The sequence below is a fragment of the Molossus molossus genome, unplaced genomic scaffold (genome assembly GCF_014108415.1).
Source record: "Molossus molossus isolate mMolMol1 unplaced genomic scaffold, mMolMol1.p scaffold_m16_p_18, whole genome shotgun sequence".
NCBI classification, from domain to species: Eukaryota; Metazoa; Chordata; class Mammalia; order Chiroptera; family Molossidae; genus Molossus; species Molossus molossus.
The window spans coordinates 5,244,402-5,259,124 of record NW_023425353.1 but is presented as its reverse complement, the minus strand read 5'-3'; the positions used below and the strand labels follow the sequence as shown (position 1 = coordinate 5,259,124).

Sequence of the window (14,723 nt, the reverse complement as noted above, 5' to 3'; positions counted from 1 at the left end):
GGTGGGGCAGTTAACTGAACGCACTCTTCACAGCTCACAGATGTACAGATGATGCTGCTGAAATCCAAGGCAGCTTCCCACAACGTGGCCAGGACCACAGTCCAAACAAGAAGCCCTGCATCCTGTCGCTCTTCCAAGACTGACTGACACACACCTCCTTTGCTACCGGGTGACCTGTAACAAATTCAATAGTGAGTATCCAATAGCCCATGCCCACCAAACAGAACCCTTCCTGCCACCAGCCTCTACACCCCTGACTGTGTCACTGTGTACAGTTGGTAGTTTGCACCTTTATCCATAACCAACTTCACCAAATCAGCTCTTCAAACAGTTCTTTCCACTTCTGCATTTAGGTTGCAAAGGAAACATACACGAAGGCTCCCACAGTGTAGTAGTGTGTCCTCATGTTGTATTTGCGGAGTTATAAAAAGCCCATCAGATTACTTATATGCAAGGCCCATCAGGTTAATTCGCACATGCTGAGCATGCTTTGTAAATGGTGCTAAATTTTGTCTAATGAATGCTGATTAAAATCAGCATATGTCGCCCTGGCCGGTTTGGCTCAGCGGTTAGAGCGTCCACCTGCGGTCCGGAGAGACCCGGGTTCGGTTCCCGCTAAGGGCATGTACCTCGGTTGCAGTGTGTCCCCGGCCCTGGTTGGTCGTGTGGGTGGCAGCCACTCGATGTGTCCCTTTCACATCGATGTTTCCCTCTCTCTCTCTCTTCCTATCTCTCCCTCTCACTCTATCTGTACAAAAAATGGATAAATGTCCTCGGGTGAGGATAAAAAAAAAATCAGCATATGTCAAGACCAAAATGTTGCCTTTGTTACTTATTAGTGTAGTTAACTTGAATTTTAGGTATTTTATAGAACTGCTGTATTTACTGGAAACATATATCCATGAAAAAGTTTGTTGATTTTTTCATTTTTAAACACCCCAGTCTCATCACTTAACATCTAAGAAAACAGACCAACAGTTTCTATAGTTTGATTACTTTATGTAAGAAATTTTACAGGTTAGATAATCAAGACACCAGCTACAAGAAAAAAGAAAAGCTTAAGACTTTAATGTGTCTACACCATAAAAATATTTTCAAAGTAATTATGTTACTCGATAGCACAGCCATCACGCCTTGTCTTTAGTCTGATCGGGTGTTTATTCAGAGCCCAGGTTCCCGACTGGCGCAGCGGCTCCTCCGTGTGCGCTGGACACTGCGGCAAACGAAACAGACGCGCTGCCCGTCCTCAGGAGCAGCCCAGCACGGGCGGGCGTCCTCCATAGGGGCCCACAGAAGGATGTTCACCTGTGCAGGCTTCCTAGTCACTGTCACAAATACTCAGGTCCACCTTCCACCACAAAAGCAGCATAGACAACACAATAGCCAAACTAACGGGCATGGCTTCGTTCCAATAATATTTTATTTATTAACACTGACATGTGCATTTCATATTATTTTCATGTGTAATGAAATATGCTTTTCTTTTTATTTTTTTTCCACCATTTAAAAATGTACAACACATTTTGAGCTTGCAGGCCAAACAAAACGAGGCCAAGGGCCGGATTGGGCTGGCAAGCCATAGCTGGCTGGCTCCTATCCTGGAGGAAAGCACTGGACAAACAGGCAAATAGACAGAACGTCGGAAGGTGACATGTGCTATGGAGAAGAGTCGATCAGTATAACGGAGAAAAGACAGGGCAGGAGGGTCGAAGGCTGTTTACAGAGGACTGCCAGAGGAGGAGATATTTGAGGAGACACTCGGGGAGGGAGGGAGCCCCGACTCTCTGCAGGAAGAGCCTTGCAGGTGGAGAGAGGGGTGAATGCAAGGGGGCCCCAGGCCAATGCAGGGAATGTGGCCTTTCTCTGACTGAGGGACACCTGGGCAGCTGCACCTCAAAGGAATCACTTTGACTGAAGTGATGAAAAGCAAAGCCAGCAGGACTTTTGACAAATAGGATGAAGGATGTGACTGAAAGAGGTATCAGCCTTTGGCTTAGAAATCCTGGCTGAGCTGGTCATCTTCTGAGATGGGCAGAACCAGCACTGTTCCCTCGGTCGCAGTGAAGAGCACGTGGAACCGTGCACTGAACGGCATGGCCCAGGGCCTGGTGTGTGGTTAGCTCAGGAAATGCGGCTCCTGGACCCATCGTGCATCTGCATGCACATGCCCGAACAGCGCTCACAGCGAGTGCGGACCTCCAGCCAGGAGGGAACTTCCGAAGGTGTCTTATATAAGGAGGCTTGTTGTCCACACCAGCTCCTTTTGAAGTTTATCTGCACTGAAAGTTGGAGAAGATACTTTAGGCTTAATTTTCCTCCAAGACTTTGACTTTGCTGATTGTATACCGAGCTCAGTGGTTACTTTGAAATTTCGGTGCATAAAGGTTGCTAACATGACAATGTCAGCTCCCATCTCCTGTGACAGGGTACCCTGAGTATTTAACTCTCTGGCTGTACGAATGAGGAAAGACAAGACCTCGGGGGAAAGAAGTCATCTCAGCTGGACCTGGAAAGACAAGTGGAATTTTGGAGGAGAGAAGAGATGAAGAAGAAAGTAATGGGGCTGGAAACTCACGGGCCGCCGGGTGAGTGGAAATGAAGGCCCACCCCAAATGCTATGCTCTGTACTTCCCACTTGTTACCCACGGGGACCCATTCATGATCTCTCCTCGAGGAAGAACCTGGGCAGGGAGGCTCCGGCGGCCCAGAAAGCAGAGCATTAGGCCAGAAGGGCGAGCAGGTGGGCGCTCGGAGAAATCAGTGCTTCCTGCGTAAGGCCTGGTCATCAGAATCACCCCGACTCTGTCACCCTCGTTTTCTAAGCCTCGTCCTAGGCTTACTACACCAGAAAACCCTAGCGGTGGGGCTCAAAGCACTTTTAACAAGTCCCCATGATGGTTTTTCAGTAGCCGCTGATATCAGTAAATTATTATAACACTAAGGGGACGAGGACGGCCCAAGGTGGCGCCCAGGAGATGGAGAGAAAGGAGCCATCAGAGGGCCATGGAGGAGAATTCCAGGACTTGGTCATCTTAGATCTTGAGGTTGACGGAGATGTTGAAGAAGGACCCTGTTGTTTAAATTTCTAACTCCTACCTCTGGTTGCTCGATGTAGAATATTGGAAACATTCAGACATTTACTAGGAACCTTGAAGGACCAAATGAACTACAGGAATCAGGCAGGACACCTGCAAAGAGCGGCCAAACAAATGCACTGTCCTCTACAGCAGAATTCTTCCATCGCAGCACTTACTGACATTGGGGCAAGATGACTCTTTGTTATGGGGGGCACTTTGGGGTGTTCAGAAGCAAGAGCCCCTATCATCCCCCTTCCCAACGTGTGACAATTCAGTGTCCCCAGACATTGTCAAATGTCCCCTTGAGGGCATAATCGCCTCTGGTTGAGAACAACTGCTTTAAAGATACAGTTCTTCACCTTTAGTAGTTGTAAAAATCACAAAATTAAGTTATGAAAATTCAATATGAATTACTTTTATTTTCAAACAACAAAAAGCTCTGGCAAATGGCTGGCTTTTGTGCTAAGACGTCTCGAGTGTCTGAGGAGCCTTAATACCGCACAGAGGGCGCAGCACCGGTCAGTAAGCCGATGGAAGTGGTGGCGGCGGAGGGCAGACAGAGTCCTGTTTCCCCCAGGAAACCGCTGCACCCTCCCTCGGGACCCTGAGGACTACACAGGTAGAAGAGAGTGCACGCCACCCTGTTATACTCGGGAAAGACCAGATGACTGGTTAGGGAATGGTCTCCTCTCGTTTCCGTATCTTCATCTAAGGCTGTTAATAGCTCGAGTTCACGGCTTACTCTTTACATATCTCATTTCAATGGAAACTGAGATTCGGACCTAGTGACTGAGCGTAGACACTCTTGCTCTGCGGCCCTTCCACGTTGGATGCTGTCGCCCGTGGACTGTGGAAGGAAACTGGAAGCTGCGTGGTTATGCAGGGCCTCCTGCAGGGAGGCCCGGTGCTGCTGTACGGGACTGCTGCCTCACACGGAAGGTCAGCGCCGAGTCTAAGAACAGAACCAGGTTCCGTGGGCACCGTGCTCCACACAGAAGCTGCCATAGCTCCACAAATGAATTTACTGTATCCGCATGAGATCCATAAAAGACATAAAATGTTTTATGCAGTCCACGTCACACGGACTTGGATTAATAAAGGAAACCAAGTTTTACAACTTTGACATTATTCTCAGGTGGCGTATCACTGAAAGAAAGAAGCTAATTATCATGACAGCCTAGGGAACTGTGTTGTCTCTACAGCTTTGCGAAGGGCCGAATGAAATGCCACTTCCGTGGGGATTAGCAGGAGCAAACTCCATCCCCAGCACACAGAGCCAAATGCCCCTAATGGTCTGCTCCCTGCTAATCCCTCTCCACCTGCATGTAAACAGTGAGAGGCTGTCACAAGAGGCTACTTAGAAACAGTCTCTTCTGGAACACAGTGGGCTTGTGCTCATGGTTTTGTTTCATATTTATATGTAAAAATCAATACCTGTATAATTTTCTGAAATGTTATTTCTTAGTCTATAGGGAAGACAATGAAAGAAAGTTTTATCATTAATGGATGTAAGACCCTAGGTCATTGGTAACTCCAAAATGTTTATTCAGGAAGGGGTTAGGAAAAATGGCCAATGTGAAAAGGACAGTGGAATTGTTTCAAGGCTGGGTTTGCACAGCAAGCACACGGGGTGTACACAGGTTGGAAGTGAATAGGGATTGGCTAAGAAGAGGAGCCCACAGAAATGATGGGAGTGTTAACCTCCCTCCTCCACCAACAGTGACTCCACGACCTTCTGCTGTCCTGGATATGAAATATTACACCAGGTTATTTGTTCTAGTGGCTACTCAATATAATCCGACACAGAGTGATGCTGGAAAAGGACTTTTCAGAAACTCCATGAGTCACAGATCGGGTGGCATTGCCCACGCGAGTCTGCCAATATAAAATAACACTGCCTCCTCCACGGCCGGGTGCAATGAGGGGGACCCACAGTTCACAGTGCTGGAGGCGCACATTACAGTTGCTTTGTCTGTACTTGCCTTGGTAGTTTTGACTTTATTGCCACTGCTACAGGACCAACCTGAGTAATCTGGCAGCACTTTGCAGTCCTCTCCTTCCAAACAAGGGTGCATGTGACACCACCGCTTCTGAATCACGATGGAAGCTGGAAAACAAGGGCAAAGGTTTGTGACACTGTTTCTGCCTCCGAATGTGGACAACATAAGCTCAGTGTGGATAAGTACACTGACCTCATTGATTATAGTATACTTAGTGAGATCTCAAACTTCAGGGGGGTCCTGACTTGTTTGAACCTGGCTGTGCTACTTTTTACAAATGGCCTTGGCCTCATTATTTCCCTCCTCTCCACCCCAGTTTCTTCATCTGAAAAATGGGGGTAAAAACAGAACCACACCACAGGAGATTGAGGATGAAACTAATTCGTGTGAAAGTCTTGGCTGACTCTGGGTCCGTCACTTATGTCCTCAGAAAACGTCAGTTATTACTGTGGTCTTCATCTGTGGTTGTAGGTTGCATGTTGATAGGGCCGAGTTGTTACGCTTCGTGCTTTTTGTTGCCAATAGCAAACACTGAAATAGCAAAGGCTGAAAGGGGTCCCGACACACGGTGCTCGCACCCACGTGCTTTCAGCGAGTGCCGAGCACTGCAAGCGGGGGCCTGGCAGCCCCTCCCGGGCCCACAGCCCAGCCCAGCCCGCTCACCTGTGAATTCACTTCCTCCTCAGCTCACTGCCCCTGCAGCGCTTGGCCAGTAACATGATTTGTTTTAAGTCTGTAAAGCAGAAACTAGCATCTCAGTTCTCCGGGTTTGGAGGCAGAAGAAGGAAGTGAGGAAGCACCATCAACTCGGCTTGTTATTCCCACAGATCCAAAGGACAGAAAGGGTTGTGACTGGTTTTTAAAGAGGCAGGTACAGGAGAACACGCTGGGGCCAGGCGCTGGGAGGGTGGGGAGAAATGAGGAGGATCTTAGCCCTATTTTTCTTGTTGAAACAGCAACACTGATAGGAAAGATCCCCAATGGATTTCACACAAACTACTACTACTTGAGAAGTTCGAAACTCAAATTCAAGCAAATCTTCATAAATCTCAACAGCGACACTGTCTTGAGGGCTGGGCATGCTGCTCATTGGCTTCCCTGCATTTTCCAATCTCAATATCACTGCAACCCTGAGGTTAAAAATTATTTTCTTTCATTCTATGGAGAAGAGAAAACCAAGGCCCAGAGGCACTAAGTGACTTATCCAAAGTCACCTGGTTTGAGAAAAGCCCAGCAACACTGCATGGAGGCCGTCTGACTCCGCAGCCGCGCTCTGGTCTTTAACTACGGGTGGGCAAAAGCAGGTCTCTAGTTGGGAGTACGTGAAACAGTGTATTCTTGTATTACTATTTATTAATAACTGTATTATTTTCCATTTTCCACATGAACAACTGTGTACCTACTTTGCCCATCCTGCACAGAGCCCATCCCTCACACCAGGGATCTCTAGTAGAAACAAGTCCTTGTATAGAGCCAGGACAAGAGTAGGTGACACAGCAAGCCAGGACACGCAGGCTCCTCTCATCAGGCAAATGCAGTGTGGCATGATGGGGCACAGGATGGTTTCACTGTCAGCTGACGTGGTCAGATACTGTGTCTAGCCTGATGCAGAAGAGTGGCCCCCATTCCGGATTCTGGCCACATCCTGAGCTCCTGTCCCAGGAGTCCCATCGAAACCAGCAACCGGAGCGAGACGGTTTGTGATCTAGGGTAACCCTTTGCTATGTACATCAGACGGTGCCAACACTGCGGAAGGAGGACGGCTAGGTGGGTTACGATTTTGTCAGAGGCTTGAGTGGATGGACACATTGGGGCAAAGCCTGAGAAAGTTTATTCTTTTCAGCCCCAACTACCACAATAATCTCATCTTCAAACTAGATGGAGTTTTGTCATTTTCAAAGCACTTTTATCTACTGTTCCTCTTTTGATTGTCCCAACAACCTTCAGAAGCAGGAAGTGGATGCAGAAGTCTCCAGAAATAAACACCAGAGCTTTCCATAAAGTGAGTCAAATGAGAGAGGAGGTATTAGATTTAATGTTCTCTCTCCACCCGTCTTTCTACGATGCCACAATTTATAAGGATTTAGATTAATAAGTGCTCCATAGTGTCTGACCATATTTATTGTGCTGACCACTCATTTGTTATTTTCTGAATACCCAAGTGGATAGAAAGATAAATAAGAGATGGTTCCCAACCCTTAATTTAAAATACCATCTGCAGGACTGGAGAAGTTTTATCAATGTTGACAGAGCTTAGTTATATTTACACAGAGTTAAAGCTGAATTTAAAATACTTTTTTTTTAATCTTTAAAACTGTTCCCTAGACACTTGCTTTCACTCAGCAGGGGGGCTAGATACCCTTCAAAGGAGTCGGCCACGTAGAAGAGTCAGAAGAAGCGGTGATGGACAGATGGTCAGCGACGTGTCCGAGCGGGGCCAGGAGACACTGCGGCAGTGAGCGGCTGACCTGGAAGCCCGCAGACCGCGTGGTCGGGGGGAGGCAGCACGGGCACCCTGGGCAAGGCCATCGCTCGGCTGGGGAGCATGCTCTAGAAAGCAGTCCCCAGGGACTCCTGAGGCCAGTCTGAGATTAGACACGGTCCTCCGCGCAGTGGGGAGCCACGCAGTGTTTGTGGGCAAGGCAGTGCAGGAAGCCAGCGGCCTGCGCACCTGAGTCAGCCTGCCAGGGGATTACAAAAGAATGCAGGTGGAAAGGAGTCTGAAAGGTGTGAGTGAGGTGAGAAATCTGAGAAATCTGGGAATTAATTCTTTGCAGAGGAAATAGAGTGAATCACATTATCTCAACTTCACAGCAGAAAAATATCAGTGCTTCCTTATAGGGGTCATGGGAACCAAGGTAATTCTGATGCCAAACCCTAGAAAAGAAGCTTGAGGAGAAAAAAATGATGTATTCAGGCATTCATCACCAAAAAAATATGCCAGGTCTTAAGTACAAAAAAATAATATTATTTGCCTAGTATTTGGCTTGAAGATTTAAATAAAATGTGTTTAAATAAAGAAGTATGTACAATCAAACTCTTGTGAAATTATTCACCAGTTTTCTTTCATTTAATTGGAAAATATGAAGTGACTTTCCAAATACAGATTCACAGGAGCCTCCTTAAAATAGCAAGCTGCACTGGATTTGAGATGTTTTATTTTTTAAAAATCTTTTTCGTATCTTAGAGAAGGATACATTGAATGAGGTGCCCCTAGAAGTGGACACTTTATCCATGATAGAGCTTCATTGTGAAAGACTTGATAGCAAATGTTCTTTCAGAAAAAACAGACATGACAAGAGCCAACACAATAGCCAAAATAAAAGTTGCGAATTCCTTTAGGAGTTAAAGATTGATGAAGGAACTCACTGTTAAGAGTTTGACCCGGGTGTGAATAAGGTGATTAAACAGTCGGGAAATTGAAGATTTCGGTGCACGCTGAGCAGGGCCACAGCGGAGACAAAGGGCCCAGAAGTAGGATTCTACTAAAATAACTCCTGAGTACACCTGCCCACTTACCTGGGCCTTGTCTCCACAGGAAAATAACTGTAGGAGGCATACATTTTTTCCCCTGTTACAAATACCATAACATACTTTAAATGAGACAGTGTCTTCTATTTAAAAAAAAAATCCTTAAAAGTCCTCATGCTTTCCTAACTTATAAAAACATACAGATGCCAACCTCGCCTGGCCAACGTGGCTCAGTGGATTGAACATCATCCCTGTTCGATTCCCAGTCAGGGCGCATGCCCAGATTCAGGGCTCAATCACCAGTAGGGGGCGATGAGGAGGCAGCTCATAGATGTTTCTCACATGGATGTTTCTATCTCTCCCTTCCTCTCTAAAAAAAAAAAAAAATCAATAGAAATATATATTAAGTGCTTGCTTTGACAGCACGCATATTAAAATTGGAACAATACAGAGAATATTAGCATGGCCCTTACACAGGATCACACACAAATTTGTGAAGTATTCCATATTTTTAAGAAATAATGACAAAAAACCTCCCTAAACCGGTGAAGAAAAAATTCACACAAGTCCAGGAAACATAGAGAATCCCAAGCAAGATGAACCCCAGAAGACCCACAGCTAGACACATCATAATAAAAATGGTGAACATTAAAGACAAAGAAAGAATCTTAAAGGAAGCAAGAGAGAGACAGAAAGTTACCTACAAGGGAGTTCCCATTAGACTGTCAGCTGATTTCTCAATAGAAACTGCAGACCAGAAGGGAGTGGCATGTAGTATACAAAGGAATGCAAGGCAAGAGTCTGAATCCAAGACTACTCTATCCAGCAAGGCTATCATTCAAAATTGAAGGTGGAAGAAAGCGCTTCACAGACAAAAAAAATCAAAAGGAATTTACCACCACCAAACCAGCACTGCAAGAAATGCTGAAGGGACTGCTGTAAAAAGAAGAAGAAACGAGAGAGACGGGGGGGGGGGGGGGGGCGGGGGGGGCGAGAAACAGAGGCATAAAATAAAAATGGCAACTAATAAGTATCTACCAATAATAACCTTAAATGTAATTGGCTTAAATGCTCCAATAAAAAGACAGAGAGTAGCTGACTGGATAAGAAAACACAACCGATATATATGCTGTTTACAAGAGACCCATCTCAAAACAAAAGAATGAAAGTGAAGAGATGGAAAAAAATTTCCAAGCAAATGGAAATGAAAAAAAAAGCTGGCGTACATTTTATTCCATATATAAGTGAAATCATGTGGTATTTGTCTTTTGCTGCTTGGCTTATTTCACTTAGGATAATACTTTCCAAGTCCCTCCATGTCGTCTCAACGGATAAGAGATCTTTCTTTCTTACCGCTGCATAGTACTCCATTGTGTATATGTACCACTGCTTTTTTATCCATTCATCTACTGATGGACACTTGGGCTGTTTCCAGATCTTAGCTATTGTAAATAGTGCAGCTATGAACATGGGGGTACATGGAAGTAGGGCACAGATTGACATCCCTCAGAAGAGGGGGTAGGGGGTGGGGTGGGAAAAGATAAACCACAGAACTTATATGCATGTATGCATGACCAACGGACATGGACAACTAAGCCGGGGACGGGGCGGGGGTGGGGTGGGAAGGGGGTGCCAATGGGGTAAAAAAGGAGAAATATCTGTTAACAAAAAATAAATAAAAAATTTAAAAAAATAAAAGCTGGTGTAGCAATACTCATATATGATAGGATAGACTTTAAAACAAGAGCCATAATAAGAGACAAAGAAGGTCACTACATAATATTAACAGGATCAATCCAACAAAAGGATATAACCCTGGTAAACATATATACACCAAATACGGGAGCACCAAAATATATTAAAAACTTCTGGAGGACTTCAAGAGAGAGAGCAATAGCAATACAATCATAGTGGGTGACTTTAACACCCCACTGACACCACTGGATAGATCTTCTAGACAAAAAATTAACAAGGACACAGAGTCTTTAAATGACAAAACTAGATCAGTTGGACTTAATTGATATTTACAGAACATTTAACCCCAAAGCTACAGAATATACATTCTTCTCAAGTGCACATGGGACATTCTCAAAAATGGACCACATGTTAGGACACAAAGTAAGTCTCTACACATTCAAGAAGACTGAAATCATATCAAGCATCTTCTCAAATCACAATGCAATAAAACTGGAATTCAATTACAACAAAAACCTTCAAACACTTGGAGGCTAAATAGCATGTTATTAAACAACAAATAGGTTACCAAGAAGATCAAGAAAGAAATTAAAAGTTCCTGGAAACCAATGAAAACGAACACACAACAACACAAAATCTATTGGACACAGCAAAAGCAGTTCTGAGAGGGAAGTTCATAGTACTACAGGCCTACCTCAAGAAACAAGAAAATTTCCTAATTGACTTTCTAACCCTACAACTTAAAGAACTAGAAAGGAAACAAAAAGAAAACCCAGAGCATGTAGAAGGAAAGAAATAGTAAAGGTCAGAGCAGAAATAAACTACAAAGAATAAAAAAACAAAACAATTCAAAAGATCAATGAAACAAAGAGCTGGTTATTTGAAAAGATAAACAAGATTGATGGACCTTTAGCCAGTCTCACCAAGAAACAAAAAGATCCAAGACTACTCTATCCAGCAAGGCTATCGTTCAAAATAGAAGGTCAAATAAAGAGCTTTCCAGACCAAAAAAAAAAAAAAGGCTAAGGGAATATATTAACACCAAACCAGCACTGCAAGATATGTAAAAGGACTGCTGTAATTAGTAGATGAAGTAGGAAGAAAAATAGAACCACACTAAACAAAAATGGCAATAAATAAGTACATATCAATTATCACCTTAAATGTAAATGGTTTGAATGCTCCGATAAAAAAACACAAAGTAGCTGACTGGATAAGAAAGCATGACTCACATATATGTTGTTTACAAGAGACCCACTTCACAACAAAAGACTCACATAGGTTGAAAGTGAAGGGATGGAAAAAAATCCTCCAAGCAAATGGAAAGGAAAAAACAGCTGGGGTAGCAATACTCATATTTGATAAAGTCGATTTCAAAATGAAGACCATAACTAGACACAAAGAATGCCACTCAATAATATTGAAAGGATCTATCCGACGGGAATATATAACCTTGGTAAACATATATACACCCAATATAGGAGCGCCAACATATATTAAAAATCTTTTGGAAAACTTCAAAGGAGAATTTGACAGCAATACAATCATAGCAGAGAACTTCAACACCCCGCTGACATCACTGGATAGATCTTCTAAACAAAAAATTAAAAAGGAAACACAGACCCTAAATAAAGCGCTACATCAAATCTACAGAGAATTACACCACAAAACTGCAGAATTCACATTCTTCTCAAGTGCACATGGGACATTCTCAAAGATAGACCATAAGTTAGGATACAAACTAAGTCTCTACAAGTTCAAGAAGATCAAAATCATATCAAGCATCTTCTCAGATCACAATGGCATGAAACTAGAAATCAACTGCAACAAGAACATGCAAAGACATTTGAAAACATAGAGGCTAAATAGCATGTTATTGAACAATGAATGGGTTACTATAGAGATCAAGGAAGAAATTAAAAACTTCCTGGAAACCAATGAAAATGAACACACAACAACACAAAATCTATGGGAAGCAGCAAAAGCAGTTCTGAGAGGGAAGTTCATAGCACTACAGGTCTACCTCAAGAAACAAGAAAAATTTCTAACAGAATATCTAACCTCACAACTTAAAGAACTAGAAAGCAAACAAAAAGAAAACCCCAGAGCAAGTAAAAGGAAGGAAATAATAAAGATCGGAGCAGAAATAAATGACATGGAGACCAAAAAAACAATTCAAAGGATCAATGAAACAAAGAGCTGGTTCTTTGAAAAGATAAACAAGATTAATGGACCCTTAGCTAGACTCACCAAGAAACAAAGAGAACCCAAATACACAAAATCAGAAATGAAAGAAGAGAAATAATAACTGACACCACAGAAATACAACAAATTATTAACAAATATTATGAACAATTAAATGGTAACAAATTCGACAATCTAAGTAAACTGGACCAATTTCTAGAAACACATAGTCTCCCAAAACTGAACTGGGAACAGATAGAAAACCTGAACAGACCAATAACAACTAAGGAAACTGAAGATGTAATCAAGAAACTCCCATTAAACAAAAGCCCAGGCCCGAACGGCTTCACAGGGGATTTTTACTGAACATTCAAAGATCTAACACTCACTCTCCTGAAACTATTCCAAAAAAATCCAAGAAGATGGAAGACTACCAAACTCATTTTATGAGGCCAGCATAATCCTAATTCCAAAACCAGAAAAAGACACTACAAAGAAAGAAAACTCAAGTCAATATCCCTGATGAACACAGATGCCAAAATCCTGAACAAAATATTACCAAATCGGAACCAGCAATACAACAAAAAAAAAGTATTCATCATGAGCAAGTGGGATTCAACCCAGGGATGCAAGGATGGTACAACATTTGCAAATCAATAAATGTGATACACCACAAAATGAAAGATAAAAACCATGTGATCATATCAATAGATGTTGAAAAATCTTTTGACAAAATCCAGCTCCCATTTCCAGTAAAAATGCTCAGCAATGTGGGAAGAGAGGGACCATGTCTCGGCATAATAAAGTCCATGTATGAAAAAACTACAGCCAACATCATACTCAATGGCAAAAACTAAAAGTATTTCCCTTAAGAACAGGAACAAGACAGAGATGCCCACTTTCACCATTCTCATTTAACATAGTACTGGAAGTCTTAGCTACAGCAATTAGACATGAAGAAAAAATAAAAGAGATCCAAATTGGAAAGGAGGAAGTCATTATTTGCAGAAGACATGATATTGTACATAGAAAACCCTAAAGACTCCATCAAAAATCTACTAGACTGGCCCTAGCCAATTTGGCTCAGCGGTTAGAGTGTCAGCCCATGAAACAGAGAGTCCAGGGTTCGGTCCCTGCTAAGGGCACATACATCGGTTGCAGTTTGTCCCTGGTCCTGGTTGGGGTCATGTGGGTGGCAGCCAGTCGATGTGTGTCTCTCACATTGATGTTTCTCTCTCTCTTCCTTCCTCTATCCCTCCCACTGTATCTGAAGATAAATGCAAAAATGTCTTCAGGTGAGGATAAGAAAAAAAAATCTAACAGACTTAATACATGAATTTGGCAAAGTAGCAGGATACAAAATTAACATCAAGAAATTGATGGCATTTTTATACACCAATGATGAACTCACAGAAAGAGAAAAAAAAATCCCACTTACCATCTTGGCAAAAAATTGAGATACCTAGGAATAAACTTAACCAAAGAAGTAAAGGAGCTCTTCACAGAAAACTACAGGTCATTGGAAAAAGAAATAGAAGAAGATATTAAAAAGTAGAAGCGTATACCTTGTTCATAGATTGGAAGAATTAACATCAGTAAAATGTCCATACTACCCAAAGCAATCTATAGATTCAATGCAATCCCCATTAAAATAACAACATATTTCACAGAAGTAGAACAAATACTCCAAAAGTTTATATGGAACTAAAAGAGACCCTGAATAGCCACAGCAGTCTGGAAAAAGAAGAACAAAGTAGGAGGGATCACAATACCAGATAGCAGATTATACTACAAAGCCACTGTAATCAAAACAGCCTGGTACTGGCAGAAGACCAGGCATATAGAGCAATGGAACAGAACAGAGAACCCAGAAATTGACCCAAGACAATATGCTCAATTTGACAAAGGTGGCAAGAGCAAACAGTGGAGTCCAGACAGCCTCTTCAATAGTGTTGGGAATATTGGACAGCTACATGCAAAAAAAAAAAACGAAGCTAAACCACCAACTTAAACCATACAGAAGAATAAACTCAAAATAGATAAAACACTTAAATGTGACTCATGAATCCATAAAAATCCTAGAAGAAAATGTAGGCAACAAAATTTCAGACATCACACGCAGCAGAATTTTCACTGATACAACCCTTAAGGCAAAAGAAGCAAAGGAGAAAATGAACACATGGGACTAGATCAAACTAAAAAGCTTCTGCACAGCAAAAGAAACAGCCATCAAAATGGAAAGAGAATCTACTATATAGGAGAGCATAATTGCCAACAATACAACAGGTAAGGGATT

The 14,723-nt window shown here is 42.8% G+C and overlaps 1 protein-coding gene and 1 non-coding gene across 2 annotated transcripts in view; one reads left to right on the top strand and one right to left on the bottom strand.

Moving 5' to 3' along the window:
- Positions 1–1,026: 1,026 nt before the first annotated feature.
- Positions 1,027–14,723, bottom strand: part of TAFA4 (TAFA chemokine like family member 4) — a 172,761-nt gene continuing 159,064 nt past the window's right edge. Inside the window, exons 4-5 of the mRNA XM_036267438.1 lie at positions 5,060–5,184; positions 1,027–1,038 (exon numbers count right to left, since the gene is read on the bottom strand). Of these exons, the coding sequence (XP_036123331.1) occupies positions 1,027–1,038; positions 5,060–5,184 (137 nt within the window). The remainder of the gene's footprint in view (positions 1,039–5,059; positions 5,185–14,723) is intronic.
- Positions 8,956–9,061, top strand: LOC118633699. The gene has a single exon (XR_004960242.1). It is a non-coding gene; the product is annotated as a U6 spliceosomal RNA (small nuclear RNA).